We start from the raw sequence: 20,410 nt of genomic DNA on the forward strand, positions 1-20,410 counted from the left end.
TACTTTAAATACAAAGTTATAGCTCAGTTAGATCAGCACCAAGATAGGCTTAGAAATTTACGTTCCTGGATCTTCCTGATCAGTCTCTAGCAACGTAAAGTCATCTGGCCTGACTGGCATTTTAACTGAAATCAGCAAAACAACGTTGAAACCAGGGAAGATGGCTGCCAACTTTAATTCCTTTATTACTTTCTAAAGTATCTACACAGGTTTGGACATAGCTATGCATTTTAAGTCTTTTGCTGCAACCATTAATTTGTCATCTCATGAAGATACTGAAATGTGCTGGAGAGCAGTTCCACAGGTACAGGCAAGTGCTTTGGGTGCCTTGCTCAAGTGGCCATTCATGCTCGAGACTTGCCAGCAATTCGTGCCTGCTATTCATTCATGGAGCATATCACATCTGAACCTGATGTCATCTGCATGCAGGGTTTGCAATTCTCTTCTGTACAGGAAACACTGTAGTTTCCCACAGTTTATTCCAGTTCCATTCAGACATGTTGCCCATGGTTCAATCCTCTTCCTGCAGATTAACATAACACTAAACTGTTGAGCAAATTCAAGGATTTTTTAATAAGGGAAATATCAATTCTTTCATTAAATCAGAAGCTCATTTAGAACAACACAGATGAATAGCTGTTAAGTGAAGATTTAAATGCAGTCAACTTTCGGATCTGTCTTTCCAAATATAGAGCTCGCCATACATAATTATTCTTCTGATTTTAGGTTTTCAGACAGCTCAAAGCAAGCAAGCAAGCTTCTCTCAATATACTTGACAGAAAAAAAAAACAAGGAATTATTTTCTTACTAGTCTGACTTGAGCACTTCAAAGGTTAAACCAAAGAGCGAGTGTGTTTCTATTTTTGTTCATTAACACTGTTTTTAACACCACAACCAGGGTAAACTATTGAAAGCCTCTTTTGCCAAATTGCCATGAATAAAAATTAATGGCAAAATGTCCCAAATTTATGTATGCTTTCAATGTGATTAAAAAGATGACACCAAAGTTGATGTCAAAAACATTACTTTATTGTCTAGGATGAAATGTCCTATCAAGTACAAAAGAATTACTCTTCATAGTTGCCACAATCTGTTAAAAACATAGATAGCAATCTATTGCCTACAGGTAGGAAAGATTTTTTTTTGCAACATTACTCAAAACAAATAAGTTTGTAGATATGAATAAATAGTACAGAAATACTGTGATGTGGTGATGAGATGTGCAGTATTTCACAACTCGAGAGTTAGTCCATAGTTCCCCTTTTTTAAAAACTCAATACAAATGCATACAATATGCAGCATTTCAAATTTAAAGTGTCCTTGCACCATTTCCAAATTTTATTTCCTTTGTTAGAATTCTTGGGAAGAGACCTGAAGTCTCACAATGGGTAATTTTAAGCACATACAGAAACACTTGTGGATTTTCTCAGTGGGAGATAATGGTTTCCTCCATTTATTGTTTTCATATACATCAATATTTCTGAACCTTAATACAAAAAAACAAAAAAAAAATTCAGCATCTGACAAAATGTTTACATACAAGATAACTTCAGTACACACCGTTTATTTCAGTCTATCAAATTTCTGCAGAGTGATCGATAGTTGTTTGGTGCTGCCTCATCGCCACTGTGGCAGTCTTAACTTTGAAGTCAATCCTGAAGACCGCTCAGCCAGTGGTCACGCGGAGCTCCACTTCGGTCAGATTAGTTAGGAAAATAAAACTTGCTGCTGGATCCCATTCCGCTGTGCTCATGTGTGTGTGTGTGTGTGTGTGTGTGTGTGTGTGTGTGTGCGCGCGTGCGTGCATGTGAAACAACTCCTTTCAAAGAAAGAAAGGATCGAGGGTTATCACTCACCGTTACCTACAGCAATTACATAAAAAAGACCAACTTATTGCAAGTTGGGTCTTTTCATATCAATAAGAAAAAAAGCACATAATTAGTTGACAAACAAGGGCAGCAGATTCTAAAAAAGAAAGCTTCATCTTTTCTCAGTAATAAATAAATACAGCTGTCAAATTTAAACATGTTTGTTTCATTACAGACAGCTTGCAGCCAGCTTCTTCACTGAAGAACTGTGGTGATGAACTTCGCTGGGAAAATTGAAGCCAGCCCCCTGTCATAACAAGAGTGGACAGGATGCTTCATGCTTCCCATCCCATATCAGGCAAGGAGGAAACAACAGTCAAACAGGGCTGATAAAAGGTGGCTTCTTTACAAATGTTTTCAAATTTCCTTCCTTCTCCTCTTCATTTAAACTCTCCCTTTTAGTTTCTAACAAACAGATGGGGCTTTATCCAATTCAGTTAACTGATTGGTGCTTGAACAACAGTGCTGGTTAAGGTCAGTCAGTCAGGAAAGCCTGACTAAGTATATCTGCCTCTGGTGGCATCAACTTCTTACTGCACTCTGAATGCAATTCCTGTTATTCACGCTTTGTAAGAGTTTGTTCCTTGTTGGTTGAAGTCTAGAGAGTGCAATCTACGCAGTAGAGTGTAATCTGTTAGGAATGAGACCTGCAGAGCAAAAATTGACAGATTTTAGTATTCGTACACTTCTAGAATAATAGTGAATGGTTAAAAATTAATGAAATTAATCAACAAAATATAGAAGGAGACACATTAACAATACTATATTCTAAGTGATCCTGCATTCAATCTACATTTTTTGCATGGCTGGTTGTTATGACATGAAAATGAAATGTCAAATCTGAAGAACAAATGAAAGTTGCTGAAGTTTTTCTTCCCCCCCACCTTAAAAAAAAGTTATGTGATTCGAAGTGATTCAAGCGATCAATGTTGTTTAAGTAATAAACTAACCTAAGATTTGTAAACATGCAAAGCAAGGAGAAAATATGTTCACTAGGTGCAATAAAAGATAATTAGCCACAATTCTTGCGTTAATTGATGGAAATACATGGAAAATGGCAAATTTTGCAAAAAACGGTGTTTATTTCACAACTTCAATTTAAGAAAATATACAAAGTGATGCAAAGTAGTGTAATCAAATAGAATTTGACAGAACCAAGGAATGAGCTGTCAGGATGGGTGGCAGAAAAGCAGTAAAGGTGTTGCACAGCAGGGTTTTATCAGTATATGTGTGGAATCTGATTACGTGTCTTTTGATTATGTTGCCAAGAGATTGCATGTATATGGGAAATAAAAAAGGGTAAAGACAGATTCTTGCAGACATAATTACAGTTCATGTATGGAAAAAGAACATCACATAAGATTTTCTGGTAATAAAAGAGTTAAAACAGATAAAAGAGGAACCAATGCCAGGACAGTCAGATTCACCTGGACATCTTGGAACGGATAGTGGAAGAGGATCACAAAGTTAACAAATCCAAAGATTGAAAGCGGTAGAGAAGGATGAAGGAGGAGATTACCAAGAGCAAAAGTGATAGAGAATGCAATTTACAGGCTTGGATTATTTCAGTGTAATGGAGAAGAAATCTGATTGAACATCTTCAATCATGTAGTAGAACAGATGGGATATAAAGTTAGAAGGTGACAATATGTTCAGGAACTTGGAGGGCAATAAGAAGGTTGGAGATGCGGTAGTTTTAGACAGAGGAGGCTGAAGGAGGTTACTTGAAGAAAAAAGGAACAGGTTTGCAAGGGAGTAATGGATGAGCATAGCAGCCAGCAGCTTCTTAGAAATTAGATTAGAAAGAAAGGGGAAGGTTGCATGGATAAGATGAGATCAAAGAAAGAGAGAATTGCAAATTTAGGGCAAAGGCATGGGGAAACATGGCTGAATGAACATTCTTGAAAACCACCTCTGAATGCTCCCCAATACCTGCACATCCTTACTTAGATACAGGGCCCAAAATTATTCGCAGTACTCCAAATGCTGTCAGACCAGAGCCTTATACAGCCTCAGCAATATCTCTCTCATAAGAACATAAGAACTAGCAGAAGTAGGCTACTTCTATCTTATCAATTCCCTTCATAATTTTGCACGTTTCTGCTGTTGTATTCTTGTCCTCTTGAAATGAATGTTAACATTCCTTCTATCGACCTACCAGGTCATACCTACCACCTGCATTCTCATCATTTTGCTACCAGCCCGCCCTTTAACTGCAGCTCCACCTCCATTTCTGAAGGGGTCTACCCAAAACGTCAACTTCTCTACGTCCTGGTGCTGCCTGGCTTGCTGAGCTCTTCCAGCCTCCAGTCTGTCTACTTTGGATTTCAGCATCTGCAGCTTTGTGTCTAACATTGCATTTGCCTTCCTAACCGTGAACTGAACCTGCATGTTAATTTTAAGAAAATCCTGAACTAGGACTCCCAAGTCCTTTTGTGCTTCAGATTTCCGAAGCTTTTCCCCATTTAGAAAATAGCCTACCACAGTGCATAATCTCTCACTTGCCCATATTGTATTCCATTTGCCCACTCTCATAGCAAATTCAAATTCTTTTGCAATCTCCCTGTTTCCTCAACACTATCTGTCCATCCCCCTGTCATCTGTAAACTTAGTAAGAATGCTCAATTCTTTGTCCAGATCGTTAACATATAATGCGAATAATCGTGGTGTCAACACTGACCTCTGTGGAACTCCACTCATTATCAGCTGCTATCTTGATAAAGACCTCTTTTATTCCTACTTTCTGCCTATGCCAGTCAGTCAATCCTCTATCCATGTCAGTACCTTGTTGGTAACACCATGGGCTCTTATTTAGCAGCCTTCTGTGCAACACCTTGTCAAATGCTTTCTGGAAATCCAAATAGATCATGTCCACTGGCTCTCCATTGTCTAACTTGCTCATTACCTCTTCAAAGAATTCTAAAAGATTTGTCAGGCATGACCTCCCCTTGTCGAAGCTATGCTGACTCAACCCTATTTACCATGCACTTCCAAATACAGGCAATGAATTTATAGGCAGACAGATCAATAAGCAGAGAGATCAAAAGATCATACAAATGGTAAAAGCGAAGCGTCGACAGGGTGAATAAGAAGTCTCTGCAGGTGATCAAAAGTATCAGATGGTGTGAGTAAAGTGTCAACAGCTGGTTAGCAAGTGAAGGGATAACCTATAACCACTTAATTGAGGCAGAGAGATAATGACAAAAAAATTTAAAATAAGGTGGCACTGGAAACAATCCATGTGGCTGGAATAAAATGACAGGTATAAGAGTTACATGCTGAGGTTTAACCAAAGTAACACCTTATCCAAAACTGTACAATCTAATTAAGGTAGAGAGATCATAAGTTATCAAGGTGATGCTGTCAAAATAAGACTATAAGGAAGATCTTACAAATACAGAATAGTATGGTGAGTTTACATGCAGCGTGACATGAATCCAAGATCATGGTTGAGGGAGTCTTCATGGTGGGGGGTACACAACCTGAGTATCAGTTTCTGCATTGTCGTGTGTCTCAAAGGCCACCTTGGAGGTAGCTTACCCGAGGATCAGAGGCGGAATACCCTTGGCTTTGTGCGTGGGAAATCAAGTCTCACAAACTTGATTGAGTTTTTTGAAGTAACAAAGAGGATTGATGAGGAGTAGGTGTGATCTATATGGACTTCAGTAAGGCATTCGACAAGGTTCCCCATGGGAGACTGGTTAGCAAGGTTAGATCTCACGCAATACAGGGAGAATTAGCCATTTGGATACAGAACTGGCTCAAAGGCAGAAGGTGGTGGTGAAAGGTTGTTTTTCAGACTGGAGGCCTGTGACCAGTGGAGTGCCACAAGGAGCGGTGCTGGGTCCTCTACTTTTTGTCATTTAAATAAATGACTTGGATGCAGCATAAGAGGTACAGTTAGTAAGGTTGCAGATGACACCAAAATTGGAGGTGTAGTGGACAGCGAAGAGGGTTACCTTAGATTACAACAGGATCTGGACCCGATGGGCCAAAAGGCTGAGAAGTGGCAGATGAAGTTTACTTTAGATAAATGTGATATGCTGCATTTTGGGAAAGCAAATCTTAGCAGGACTTATACACTTAAAGGTAAGGTCCTAGGGAATGTTTCTGAACAAAGAGATCTTGGAGTGCAGGTTCATAGCTCCTTGAAAGTGGAGTCACAGGTAGATAGGACAGTGAAGGCGGCATTTGGTATGCTTTCTTTTATTGGTCAGAGTATTGAGTACAGGAGTTGGGAGGTCATGTTGCGGCTGTACAGGACATTGGTTAGGCATGCAATTCTGGTCTCCTTCCTATCGGGAAGATGTTGTGTAACTTGAAAGGATTTAGAAAAAATTTACAAGGATGTTGCCAGGGTTGGAGGATTTGAGCTATAGGGAGAGGCTGAACAGGCTGGGGCTGTTTTCCCTGGAGCGTCGGAGGCTGATGGGTGACCTTATAGGAGGTTTACAAAATCATGAAGGGCATGGATAGGATAAATAGACAAAATCTTTTCCCTGGGGTCAGGGAGTCCAGAAGTAGAGGGCATAGGTTTAGTAGAGGGGGAAAGATATAAAAGAGACCTAAAGGGCAACTTTTTCACGCAGAGGGTGGTCCTTGTATACAATGAGCTGCTAGAGGAAGTGGAGGGAGCTGGTACAATTGCAACATTTAAGAGGCATTTGGAAGGGTATATGAATAGGAAGGGTTTGGAGGCATATGGGCCTGGTGCTGGCAGGTGGGACTAGATTGCGTTGGGAAATCTGGTTGGCATGGACCAAAGGGTCTGTTTCCATGCTGTACATATCTATGACTGAAGTGTTCCACTACTGGGAGGGAACAGTTCTGTCTGCCAATTATTGCAGTGTGTCCATTCATCCATTGTTGTAACATCTGCACGATCTCACCAATATACTTGCCTCAGGACATATGAGGTAGACAACATTGGCCAAGTCATGAGTATCTGCTGTGTACACGGTGGGTGGTGTTCCCACATGTTATGGTAGCATCCATATCAATGATCTGACATGTCTTGCAAAGGTTGCCGTGGCAGGGTTGTATGGTGTGGTGGTTGACATTGTCCTGAAGGGGCTAGGTAGTATGCTGTGAACAGTAATCTGTTTAAGGTTTGGCAGTTGTTTGAGGCAATAGAGAGGGCGTATTGATGACGTGTTGAAGGCTGCAAAGAACATGGTATAGTTTCTCCTCTCTGGAAAAGTAGTGGACCACGAAGGGTACTCTTTCGGTTGTGTCTTGTGTCGGTCTTCTGAGGAAGCCATTATGGTTTTTCACTGTAGCACACTGGAACTGGTGATTGGTGAGTTGTGCATTGTATCCTGTTCCTCCTCATCTCAACGATCTTGTGTATACGCATGGCTTGTCTGCAGAGAATGGCTTCATTAACATGTTTAGGGTGAAAGCTAGAGAAGTGCACCATTGTGAGGCTATTGGTGGGCTTGTGGTAAAATGTTGTTTGTCCTTGGAGATGCTTGCCACTAAGAATTAGACAGATTCTGAACAGTAGTCCATGGTAGGTCTGATGGTGCAATGAAACTTGTTGATGTTGTTGTGCAGTCATTTCAGTGATTCCTCACAAGTCCAGAGGAAGAAAATGTCGATGTACCTGGTGCACAGTGTTGGTTGAAGGTCCTGTGCAGCAAAGAGGTCTTGCTTGAACTTCTGCATGAAAATGAGGGCATATTGGGGTGTAAATTTGGTCTCCATGGCTGTTCAGTGTGTCTGGATGAAGAACTGGTTGTCAAAGGTGAAGACGTTGTGGTTGTCGATTAGGAGTAGTTGTAGGATGGTATCTGGAAATTGGCAGTTGTTGTCATTGAGTACTGAGGCTGTTGCAGTAATGCGGGGGATGCTGGTTTGGGGTGCCAAAAGGTCCAATGTGACAAGAAACGTTCCTGGTTCAACGGGATTGTGGGTGCTGATTCCTGGAAGAAGTCTGTAGTGAAGCAACAGAAGCTGGGGACCTGTTGTACAATGGTTTTCAAGATGCGGCAATGTGGGCGGCACGGTGGCACAGTGGTTAGCACTGCTGCCTCGCAGCGCCAGAGACCCGGGTTCAATTCCCGACTCAGGCGACTGACTGTGTGGAGTTTGCACGTTCTCCCCGTGTCTGCGTGGGTTTCCTCCGGGGGCTCCGGTTTCCTCCCACAGTCCAAAGATGTGCAAGTCAGGTGAATTGGCCATGCTAAATTGCCCATAGTGTTAGGTAAAAAGGGGTAAATGTAGGGGTATGGGTGGGTTACGCTTCGGCGGGTCGGTGTGGACTTGTTGGACCGAAGGGCCTGTTTCCACACTGTAAGTAATCTAATCTAATTCTATGCTCTCAACATAGCCAAAGAGGTTCTCACACAAGGTCCCAATGCTTGATATGATGGGATGTCCAGGTTAGCTTTGTGCATCTTTGGAAAGTAGTCCAAGTCTCTTGTGCAAGAAGTATGTGGGATGAGAATGCATAAGATGAAGCTCTGGATTAAAGGTCTTGATCAGTCTGTTGAGTTGATGGGGTATGTTCTTTGGTCAGATCAGCAGCTGGCTGTCTGTCGTGCTCCTGGCCGTTCAGTTGTGGGTACACTCCATGCAATAGTTCATTCTATTCTGTATGAGGATGGCCCCTCCCTTGTCTGCTGGCTCAACGGCAATGTTGCAGTTGGTCTTGAAAGCACAGATGACACTGCATTGTGCTTGGGTGACGTTCTGGGCTACCTTGTGAGCGCGGCTGATGAATTTGGCGTTAATGTATCTCCTGACAGCTTGAGCACAGGGCAACGGCCTTCCAGAGGGATCCAATTTGACTCTTTTCACTTTTATCGCTGCACTGTGGGCCTCTCTGTTGGTTGTCCCATCATGCTTTCTGTTGACATCTTGGGGTTTGTAGAATGCTTCCTGGAGCCTCGTTCACCTGATGAATTCCTCCACGTCTGCCATGAGACTAATGGGGCCCATTTTGGTAGTGGGGCAGAAATTGAGCTCTCAGCTGAGAATTTAAATTTCATCTGGTTAAAGGGCGTGGTCAGACAAGCTGATGGTCGATTTCTTTGCGACGGTACCGGTATCAGTCATGGTACTCTGGGAGACTGGGTACTGCCAATGCTGATGCCAAATATCTCAGTTTCCTGTTCTTGGTGTGCATGTAGGTGGTGCAGTTCTATTGCCTTGTCTGCTTGGCAGTGTCTTGTAGGTAGTCTGCCGCTTTTGAGCGCAAGCTGAGAATATGGACTGTGTCTCGATTTCAACGTCGCGCCCCCTGCTGTAAAACTGATGTACATGATGATCAAGAGGTGGGGTGGCAGAGTCTCTCTGTGTCGGTCGACTTGAGTGGGTTTGTGATCTGTTGTCCTTTTGGGATTGTCTCTACTTTCTTTCATCTCTGCAGAAACTTGATGTCATCCCCTCACTTGTTATTCAGCTGTTGACAACTTTACTCACACTGTCTGACACTTTTGATCACCTGCAGAAGCTTATTATTCAGCTTGTTGACACTCCACTCATACCACCTGTATGATTTTTTTTATCTCTCTGCTTATTGATCTCCCGGCCTAGAAACTCTGTATGCTTTTCTTCACTTCACCTGACGAAGGAGCAGTGCTCCGAAAGCTTGTGATTTAAATAAACTCATTGGATTATAACCTGGCGTCATGTGACTTGACCTTGTATCTCCCTTCTTAAAGAGGGTGTTACATTAGCCATTTTGCAGTCCTCTGGGACCCTTCCTGACTCCAGCGATTCCTGACAGATCACCACCAATGCCTCTATGAACTCATCAATTATCTTTTCAAAATTCTGGGCTGTACTCCATCTGGTCTAGGTAATCTATCCAACTTTGGACCTTTCATTTTCCCCAGCACCTTCTCCTTCGTGATGGCCAACACACTCAACCCTGACTCCTGACTCTCGAAGTTCTGGTATACTGCTGGTATCTTCCACTGTGAAGACTGATGCAAAGTTTCTATTCCATGGTATTCGAACAGATGAAAGACTCAACAAACAATCAAGGTATTTTTCAATGTATAATTTCAGTTACCTCACACTGTAAACTTTTGCTATAAATTCTGTGTCTTACAATTGTGTCCTCCACCTGATGAAGGAGCGGCGCTCCGAAAGCTAGTGCTTTCGCTTAAACCTGTTGGACCATAACCTGGTGTTGTGAGATTTTTAACTTTGTACACCCCAGTCCAACACCGGCATCTCCAAATGCAGAAGTGTGAGCTGATTCACTTTGGAAGAAGCAACAGGAATAAAGAGTACAGAGTTAATAGTGAGATCCTTGGTAGTGTAGATGAACAGAGAAATCTCAGTGTCCATGTACACAAATCCCTGAAAGTTGCAACCAGGTTGATCAGGTTGTTAGGGCGACATAGAGCATGTAAGCTTTTATTGGTAGAGGGATGGAATGTTGGAGCCACGAAATCATGCTGCAGCTGTACAAAACTCTGGTGCAGCCAGATTTACTAGGATGTTGCCTTGTATGGTGTGAAGGTCTTATGAGGAAAGGCTGAGGGATTTGAGGCTGTTTTTGTTAGACAGAAGGATGAGACATGATTTAATTGAGACATTAAAGATAGTCAGAGGGTTAGATAGGGTGGACAGTGATAGCCTTTTTCCTCAGATGGAGGTGGCTAGCACGAGGAACATAGCTTTAAATTGAGGGTTGATAAGATATAGGACAGATGTCAGAGGTAGTTTCTTTACTCACAGTACAAGGGGCGTGGAACACCCTGCCTGCAACAATAGTAGACTCGCCAACTTTAAGGGCATTTAAATGGTCATTGGATAAATATATGGATGAAAATGGAATAGTGTAGGATAGATGGGCTTCAGATTGGTTCCAAAGGTCTGTGCAAGATCGAAGGCCGAAGGGAGTGTATTGCACTATAATGTTCTACCTACACAGATGTTGTGTCTTCCAACTCTATAGTATTTCTTGCTATTGACTTTATTGTATTTCTTACTCACAAGGCAACCCTGCTCCCTCTGCTTCGATAGGGTGCATTTCCTTGGATGGCCCTTTAAACCTGCTTACCAAGTCCAGAGCATGTCAATGAGATAATAGTCAGAGTCAAATACAATAACAGAAAACTACTGAGCACTAAAACCAGGAGGTCCCACAGTCTGTGCAACCAGACTTTCGGTTTTTGCTAAATTGGCTGAACTCAGTAGAGTGGATATCGGTTCACAACTGCCTATATCCCTCGGCATGATAACACAATGTAATTCCTACTCTTGGCTGGAACATGTTTTGACAAGACGGGGTTTCAGTGTTATACCAAATCAAACATCCTGCCATCCCTACTAAGTGAACTCACACATGAAGGGCATCTGCTTTGGTGGAATACTAAAGGATGCCAAGCATCAAGGTTATCAGAGAAGATGATTTAAATAGAAGCAGCACTGAAGCCTCACCGGTTTGCCTTGAAAGTTTTCAGTTTCTGTACAAAAAATGATTCTAGAACCTCTGCACATTGATAAAACGGTGAATCACTGGGGTTATAGTAACGGCAGTTGTCAAAGATTTTGGTCATATCACCAACAAAGTCTGTCAGTTTTTTGTAGAACCGATGATGTATCCTTTCTTCCATGGTAGAAAGATCTATATTAGAAAAAACACACTTAATTCAATATCTGATGCTGGGACAATATCATAAAGCATAGTCTCATTTCACATAAGTTACAAAGAACTTCAAGACTTTAATATGAAGACTGAAATGTTAATTTATTTTAATGCTTGACATGTGTCATCCACCACCCACAATAGATGATGAGAAAGCTGTCTCAGAACTTAGACTTTGGTGAGGCTGTCCACTACATTTTGCATGCTTGAATACATCCACATTCAGTTCTGTGACAAACTGTATCTTAAAAATCTAAAAGCTATTGCGAGGCAGCATTTGAACCCAAAAGATACCTGGTGCCAGCTTGTCTTGCAAAAGTATCAAATTCAACTTTTCCTAAAATTAAGAAATAAGTGAATGCCACACAGTTCCACTTATGATTGTCAAGTTGCAAAAAAAGGCCTTGCATATTCTCTGCAACACAACAGTGCTCAAACTTCCATTTTTTCTAGTTTGTATTCCTTGATGATGAAACCTGTTTAAATTTCTGTTTATTATGACAGACATTATATAAACCCTCTGCAGTGCATCAAAATTGAAGTGGATCATAATACCCGGGATGCATTTATGATGTAATTTTTGTACACCCTTAATTTCTTAAAAGCTAACAGGGGAAAACTGAAGCACCAACATGGATTTCTAAACAGCATGTCATGTTCAACTAACTTGCTGGGTTTTTAAAGCAGTTAACAAAAGAGGTAAATAAGTGCAATGCTGTTGAGGTGGTGTACATAGACTTTTAAAAGGCATTCAATAGAGTTTCCATAAATCTGCTGTGTAGTGAAGTTTAGCTCAGGGAATAAAACAGACAGTAGCAACAGATATAAAATTGCCTAATCAAAAGGAAACTGAGTAATGGTCAGTGAAGCTCTTTTGGACTGGACGATGATTTGTAGTTGAGTTCCCCAGAGATTGGTACTGGGATCCTTGTTTTTCCTGATACAGATTAATTATCTAGATCTTGGGTGTGCAGGGAAGTCCTAAAGGACACAGTCAAGTTGGTGGAGAGGGTCGAGAGGCAGCAGACAAAAATCTATGTGAATAAGTACGAGGTAATGAATTTTAGTAGGAAGAACATGGACGGACAATGCAAAATAAGGCATAAAATTCTTAAAGTGATATAGCAGCAGAGGGGCCTGTCTGTGCATATGTGCAGAGATCACTGAAGGTGAAGACAATAGTTAATAAAGCATGCAGTATCCTAGGTTTTATTAATAGGCGCAAGAGTACAACAGCAGGAAGGTTATGCCAAACAAGAGACTTCTAAGACCTCAGGTGGAGTTCTGTTATTGTTCTGGGTGAAGGATGTGAATGTACTTGAAAACGTGCAAGAGGTTTTTTCAGAATGGTTCCAGGGATGACGAACTTAAGTTATGAGAACAGATTGTAGGGGTTAGGGTTGTTCCCCTTGGGAGAAGGCTAAGAAATTGTGTAATAGAAAGTTCCAGAGGTCTGGACAGAAGCTAGGGAGAAACTGTTCCCACTTGTAAATAGATAGCAAATGAGACAGCACGAATTTAACAAGTGATTTGTAAATGTAGCAATGTCATGTGAGGAAAAACTAAATAATTTACAATTTGCTCATTAGAGATTTAATCTGCTATCAAGAACTCTTCACAACTAACTGGCTTTTAAAAAAAACTCAATTAAAGGCAGTAGTTTTCCTGTTTTATCCATTTTTAATGGCTGTTTGAATTTTTCTGAATTGCTATCCTGCATGTCCTGCCTGACAAAGTACAAATGGAAAAACTGGGTGAGGGCATGAGCCAGTTCAGCTTAAAAGCCCTTCACAGCTGAACAATTTGTGAACAAACTGAACAGGCTTTCAGCTGACAAAGAGTTATTAGAGTGAACTGAGAATGGTAATCCAATAGTAGGCAACTCAATTCCAAAGAGGGGAGAAATACTCTCCTAAATAGCAACTTTTATGCCACAACCAAAAATTTAAAAGTAGTCTAGTTATAATGACAGTAATTTTCTTAACTCCCCCTTGAGAAAACTTGTCACTTTTCTTTGTGAACAACAAACATTTTTTTAATGTTCCTTAAGCATTATTTAAGTGTCATAATAAATTAAGTCTCACAATAAACCTCAGAAATATGATTTAATTGACTGGATCATGAAATGTTTTTCACACCCCTTCTGCTAAATAAGGAATGGTTAACATTCCTTGTGGAGGCAGATTATTATCATTGCATGTCCTGGCTACTGCCTTGAAACAGTCATCACCCATGAGGCCACAGTTACTTAAGTGTGAAAGACCAAGGAAATAAGCTCCTTTCATCTCCATATTTATGTCCCTGATTTTGCATCTACATAACAACATGCAGTTCTCCAAGTTTATAACACAGTCTACTTTGTTGTTTGGGTTACTCTTCTGCAAATTAAATTCTGGAAGTAAATGGAGCCAGATGACAGGCATGAGCGACTTCCAAAAAACAAATTGTTGATCAGATACAATGAGATTAACTGAAGGCCACTATTAATATTATACAAATTGTGAATCAGATCTGGTTTTAAACACCACTTTCGGTATTATACTACCTGGCTTTCAAGTGAATGTTTCAATTAAATTTGAACCTTCTCTTCATTCCAATATAAACCTCCATCAGATCACTCCAATGGCTTCTGAATTTTATCAAGATCACATACTGAAGCATTTTTTAAAAAAGAATACTCTTAAGTTAGACATGAAATTGATCCATTCATGCCTGCACAAGGTGTTTTTAAAAATAATTTTCTACCTTCAAATCCTGCACTCACCCTGAAGTGCCTGACCCAAGCTGCAAAATGGCTCTGCAGATCAGCAGCCTACAAGTACCACCCTCTCAGACATGGAATGGAACAGCAAGCTATTCTATCACAAGGACAGTTTAAATTGTACAGGAAACATTGATTATCCATTCATTCTTTTCTCGTGTCACTGCACAAAACTGAGGTCAGGTAATCGACTCCTGGTCCTGTTCAAATTGCATTTCAGTCAGCTTGAAAAAATGTGAACACCCTTGACTGATGAAGCATCCTTTCATCCTGAGTGCCACAGTTGGGACTGGACCACGTACTTCACAGAGGGCAACTTCAATAGAGTAACTAATAAAATTACCTTAGTACTAGACTAAAAAGCACAAAAACTGAATGACTTACCCATTGGCTCTTTGATAATGCCATAATAATCTGGTGCATCATTGGGATCTACTGGTTCCAAAAAGGGCCAAGCCATTTTATGAGCCTGTTGAGGAATTTAAGAATTTATGCTTCAAAATGCTTTATTAGAATCATGGATGTATGGTGTTCTCACGCCGACAATCAATTACACTTTAGTGAAAACAAGGTCAACAGCGTGAAATAGGTGTAGCCAAAAACTCAGTTTGTTAATTTTATGCATTCTGGGAATGACACAGTGATCTTATATGTTTAATATGCCTGCTCGTCATTGCCAGGACACTGGAAAGAAAAAATTGGAGGATTGCCAATAGCTGTAGAATCACACCTTACAATAAGTAATTGCTTTCAGGAGTGCAGCAGGAAATTTGGAAACTAGAGTGAGGAAGGGAAAGGAAATTTGAAACATACATCACTCTTTCCAAATCTGCTTGTCATCCGCGTGGCTGCAATTTTTCCACCGATTGAACAATTTACTAAGTTACAGAATTAAATATGTGGAATGTGATCCCACATTTATCCCCTTAGTAGCAGCATGCACTGTGGCTTGAATGTTTAACATCAGCCAAAAGTAACTTCAGACTGGCAGCTTGGTAAGGGCAGTAATCAGTTGGAAACTTCAATTTTAATCACAGTTGTTGCGAATATTGAACAGTACCATCACAAAACACGTTACATCTTGCGTCTTCTCACACAGGTTAGCATTCCTATACTTGATCTTGGGCAGGAGTGCAGAACAAATGTATCATGGGAATGAGTGAGAATGAAGAGAATTAGGGCGCTCGGAACTTCTCATCTTAAGCCTGACTGCTCAAAGATGGATTATGTTAAATACAAGCCAAATGACAAGCACAAAGTGTGATTTATCAGGGTTTCATTCAGCCTCCATAAATCCATCGTCAAGTCCCATTTCAAAATCCAGAAGAAAAAGTTAATGTAAACCCATCTCTAAATACAAAGCTTATTGAACCAGGGAGGCTCAAGTTGTGCTAGTTAATAATTTCTCGGCTGTTTAAGTCACAGATGAGGATGAGAGACATACTTACATCATAGATTCGAAGTAGAAAACAGAATAAAACAATGTATTTCAGTGGACTAAACACTGGCAGAACCTAAATGTTGTGAACCGAAATGAAGGTTAGTTTTAAAAAAAAACTGAAAAAAGGATTAACTTTGAACAGAATTTATATGCACATATTTAATTCACTTTTTATTTTACTATGGCAGAAAATAGCTTTGAAAGTTCTTTTAAAGAAATCACCAGCTTACTGCAGACTTGCTTTAGGTTTGGATTTTCCACCAGCAGAGACACCTGGTGTAAAATGCTCTCAGAGTCTCAGAGTCTCTAAGCCTAAACCCCTCCCTATCAAGTTTATTTCTTTCCAGCTACCAGGTGGCAGTAGATAAAGGACAGCAAGGTCAGTAACGTCACCCCTCGTTTCTACTAAGAGGAAGGGGAAGCTTTTGGGTGAAAGTAGAAGAAAAATATAAAATAAATGCAAGAGGCATAGAACAAGAAGTTGACAGAAGTTTAGAAATTATTTTGTAAATTCTCACCTGTAAAGAGCGTAGCACTCGTCTAAGACCCTCATAATCTTTGTCTGAAAGTGGACTAAGAACAGTCATAGCATCTTCTGTAGACTGACATTGTGGGCAAACATACTCGTCAATGAGATCTGCCTCACTCTGTAGTATGCCAACACAACGCCCATGATACCAATTTTGGCAGCGATCACAACCGATGTAAAACCTATGGGTTTAAAAAAAATAAGTGTTTTCTTCTGATCTTCGCAGTTAAGAAAAACAACCAAATCAATAGCATCAACAAAATGCACCATGGTTTATTCATTATTTTATCAGGGTCTTCCCTCCTGATCACACCAAGTATTCACTGGAAAACTAGTTAAATTTTGCAGATTAGGAGGCCCCAGGTGAAATCACAATCAGGGGATTAACCAGGTATCATTGTAGCTCCCTATTCCTGCACAGTTATCCAAGAACTTTGGTGTTAAGTAACTTAATGAAAGCTAAAACAAAGGATGGCTATTTGTGTAAGGACCCTGTAGAATCTAAGTGTCAACGTGCACCAAACAAGTCGATAGTTGGGGAGTTAGTGGAGGATAAGGGAGGAAAACCCAAACGGAAAAGAATATCAAATTCAAATCTGGAAACAATATCAAAAGTCTCTCAGTATACGTTCAAGGTTGAGGGTTGGAGAATTCTACATACTTTTTAAATTGGGAAGTAGATCAAACATAATTTACCCATTTTGCTTGTATTTCAAAATATTGAAAACTGCCACAAAGGGAATGAACATTACAGCAAGATTAAGACAAGAATTTACCAAATATATTTTCAAAATATGTATACATTCTTTGTGACACTACATTTGGACCGAATTCTGCTTTTGACATCAGTGCATGTTAAATTTTGTCAAAATTACAAAGCAGAGCTTTTTTTAAACAAAGCAGCAACTAGGATATTGAAACCTGTAAAACTCCACTGTATGTTAGTCACAAACCTTCCAAAAGCTGTTACTCTGAATCCCTCTTGCAGAGTTCAAGTGTTTTTAACTGGTGTCTCTGAAATCAAGCATTTTTCTCTTACCTGAAAGGCCAATCTTTGTGTTTCTGCAAAGTTCCCCAAGTAGATTAAAAATCAAACATACTCAGTGCTGCAGTTAGCTAGTGTGGCTCAGACAGACAATAGCGACAGAGCCATATAGATCAGGATGAAGTTTGGCTTGATTTCCAGTCTTTGCAATTTGTCAATCTCTCATTGGATAGTGATATTAATACTCCTGGTTAGCTAAGTAGGGTGGGGAACATTTAGGGCTCTTAATCTGATTGGTATTTTTGATCAAACTGTTGATGGTTGGTAAGGACATGACTAGCTTAGCGGTGACATCTCACATGGATCTACAGCCTGCCAATCTTCACTATCAAACTCATAAATGAAGTGTGTTTGTTTGGTCAGGTTACTAAAATGCTCTGACAGGCAATGGGACAGTGCACAGGCAGGAGCCAGTAACTTCAATAAAGAAAAAGGAAAGGGACTGAAAACAATTAGCAACCTTAACAGCTGAAACGAAGATACTGGAGATTTGTATGTATAACAAGTGCATCAGCGCAAAGTTAAGTGGAAAAAAAGAAAACACTGGAGAAACACCAATTATGAAATCAATGATCCGTAGTGGGGAGATTTCAAAAGCAGAGTTATATCAAATATCACAGGCAAGCTTAATATGATTTCATGCAATTTGCATCACAATAGGTACGTAAGAAACATCTGAGGACAGTACTGCAGGCCTGATACTCAAAAGTGAAACTACCTCAGGGCAATAAAAAGTCTTTGTTGACATTTCAGCTTACTGTGATTCGTCGTATGGTGTTCTACAGATACAGTAGAGCTCCTCGCTGCTGCCCTCCTGTGCTCGTTTACATTCATTGCAAATGTACTCATCCATTTTTTTAGCCTCTTTTTCTGTGATACCAACACAGTCTCCATGATACCAGTTCGTACAGAGATCACAGCCAATGTAGAACCTGAAAAACGAACACACACATCCGAGTGTGTTTAAGTTTCTTTCTCGTTTCGGTGAGCCACAAGCCTTTTATGTAGAGGCAAGGTGGTGGTGGTGCAGCACACTGGTGCCAAGCCCAGAGTATGATACGAATTAGTTCTCTCAGCAATCCACACAGCAGCACCCCAATCTCAGCCAGGACACTGGAGCTGTCTGAGTGGTGTGATAGTCCTTTTGGGGGAGGGGGCGAGAGATAGAAAACAGCTAAAACGGAAGGGGTTCAAATAAATGAAAACTACACTTAAACACCAGTCAGTGTTCCATGACAAATGTAGTATAAAATGTCCTTTGACTGGTTGGGAATGTCACATGGATAAGAGAAGCTGAAAATGAAAATACAAAAAAAAACTGTGCATGGTATGAGGAAGCAAAAGCAAACCAAAAATGGCAAAAAGCGCTGTGATGGGGGGGGGGGAGTATTTATAGCTTCTTTGCTATCATTTTGGAAATATGTCTAATTCCAATCACAAAAAAGTAACTCGAAAAATCTGTCCACTTTCTATTCAGACACTCACTGTAGAAAATGAGATGGTTCTCACCAGTATCTCCTGCTCTGTTCAAAACTGGAAAACCACTTTCCAAGGAAAACAAAAAACATCAGCTGCACTGAACCAGTACCTGTATTACTGAGATAGAGTCATTAAGTATGTTCAAGGCTGAGGCAAATTTTTCATCAGTGAGGGAATCTAAGGTTATAACGAGAAGGCAAGAAAATGGAGTTGAGTGCTATCAGATCAGCATGATCTCACTGGAAGGCAGAGCAGACTCAATGGGCCAATTGGTCTATCTCTGCTCCTACAAGTTATGGTCTAAGCATCTGCTTGGAATAAGGAAAGGAATTGGAAAAATTATGATAAATACAGGTAGAAGAAAACATTTGATGATCACGTACTTTGATTCATCATAAGGTGTCTTGCAGATACAGTAAAGCTTTGTGTCCTTCTTAGATTCTTTTGAGGTAGTAGAAATCATCTTTTTCTTCTTGACCTTTGCAGGCTCTTTCTCCTCTTCTCGCTTTCGCTTCTGTGTCACAGCAGCTTGTACAGCATTTGCAGCAGCAATGGCTGCAGTGTGCATAGCGGCTGCATGTGCCTTCTCTTTGTCCTTCCTTAACTTATTTCTGTCTCTTTTCAGCTCCTCCTACCAAAACAAACAAAATTTCAGCCAACAGCAACAAACTGATTTAGCAGCTATATAGAGAATAAGATCAACTGCATAAGAACACAGAACACCTTCGTGCATTAATACACTGCTGCAAACTGCATCCTGTACATCTCAAAGTAAAAATATCACACAAAGGTTTGCCACATTTTGTACTATTTTCTCAAGCTTAGATATCACTTCTTGGTCTCTTAGTCAGGACACTCTGGTGCCAGTACTGATGGCCAGAATGCAGACAGTTTATTATAAGCTTAAGTGTTGCTGATGGGCAGCTAAATTTTAAGTTGGCCTACATGAGATAAGTTTGAGGCAGAGATGTTGGCATTGCCTGCCAGTGGAAACTGACTGTTTCAGATGAGTAAGCTGAATATAGTTTTTGGCTGAATTGTCATGTAAAGTTCCTTGGAAGCAATGTGTTCCATCCTTTGGCACATAAGGGCATTATTCCACCTAGACTGAACTGCACCACTGTCTGAACTCAGAACAGGAAAATACACAAAAAAAAAACAACTGCATAAAACTCAAGGTGGAAGATGTCTGCTTTGAAAAAAACCAGAGAGGAATGAAGGGGAGCGTATCTGTTTTCGTAACAATATTAACAGAATTCAAAATTAAAGTGGCAATGTGGTTAAATTCAATTGGCTAAAAGACAGAATATCAAGGGTAGTGCTGAATTGTTGTTTTGCAGATTGGACAGAAATACACAGCAATGTTCCCCAGAGATCAGCATTAAGACCACAACATTTTATGACACTTATAAAGAACCTGGCGTTGGATACAAAGCGCATAATTTCCAAACCTGCAGATGACTTACAAAATTTGGAAATGCAGTGAACACCAAGGGGGGAGTAGGAGAGCTCAGGACATGGTGAAATGTGCAGACATAAATCCAAGTTAATGCAGAGTAATGAGATGATGGAATTTAATGTGAAGAATGAGAGAATGAAGGGAGGCAATAATAAACTAAATAGTGCAATTTTAAAAGTAAGCAGGATCAGAGACCTGTGGAGGAGTGGGGATGGTTCACG

At 40.4% G+C, this 20,410-nt stretch overlaps 1 protein-coding gene across 4 annotated transcripts in view; it reads right to left on the bottom strand.

Annotated features, from left to right (window-relative positions):
- Positions 1-1,414: 1,414 nt before the first annotated feature.
- Positions 1,415-20,410, bottom strand: part of bptf (bromodomain PHD finger transcription factor) — a 147,047-nt gene continuing 128,051 nt past the window's right edge. For 3 of the 4 annotated variants that reach the window (XM_043715050.2, XM_043715048.2, XM_043715047.2), the window contains exons 28-33: positions 19,114-19,361; positions 18,010-18,183; positions 16,196-16,388; positions 14,621-14,705; positions 11,268-11,454; positions 1,415-2,515 (exon numbers count right to left, since the gene is read on the bottom strand). In XM_043715050.2, the coding sequence (XP_043570985.2) occupies positions 2,503-2,515; positions 11,268-11,454; positions 14,621-14,705; positions 16,196-16,388; positions 18,010-18,183; positions 19,114-19,361 (900 nt within the window). In that variant the 3' untranslated portion in view covers positions 1,415-2,502. The remainder of the gene's footprint in view (positions 2,516-11,267; positions 11,455-14,620; positions 14,706-16,195; positions 16,389-18,009; positions 18,184-19,113; positions 19,362-20,410) is intronic. The other variant, XM_088000732.1, reaches the window with a different exon arrangement.

This window comes from Chiloscyllium plagiosum, unplaced genomic scaffold (assembly GCF_037043375.1).
Source record: "Chiloscyllium plagiosum isolate Xiang-an unplaced genomic scaffold, Cpla_swu_hap1 HiC_scaffold_25, whole genome shotgun sequence".
NCBI classification, from domain to species: domain Eukaryota; kingdom Metazoa; phylum Chordata; class Chondrichthyes; order Orectolobiformes; family Hemiscylliidae; genus Chiloscyllium; species Chiloscyllium plagiosum.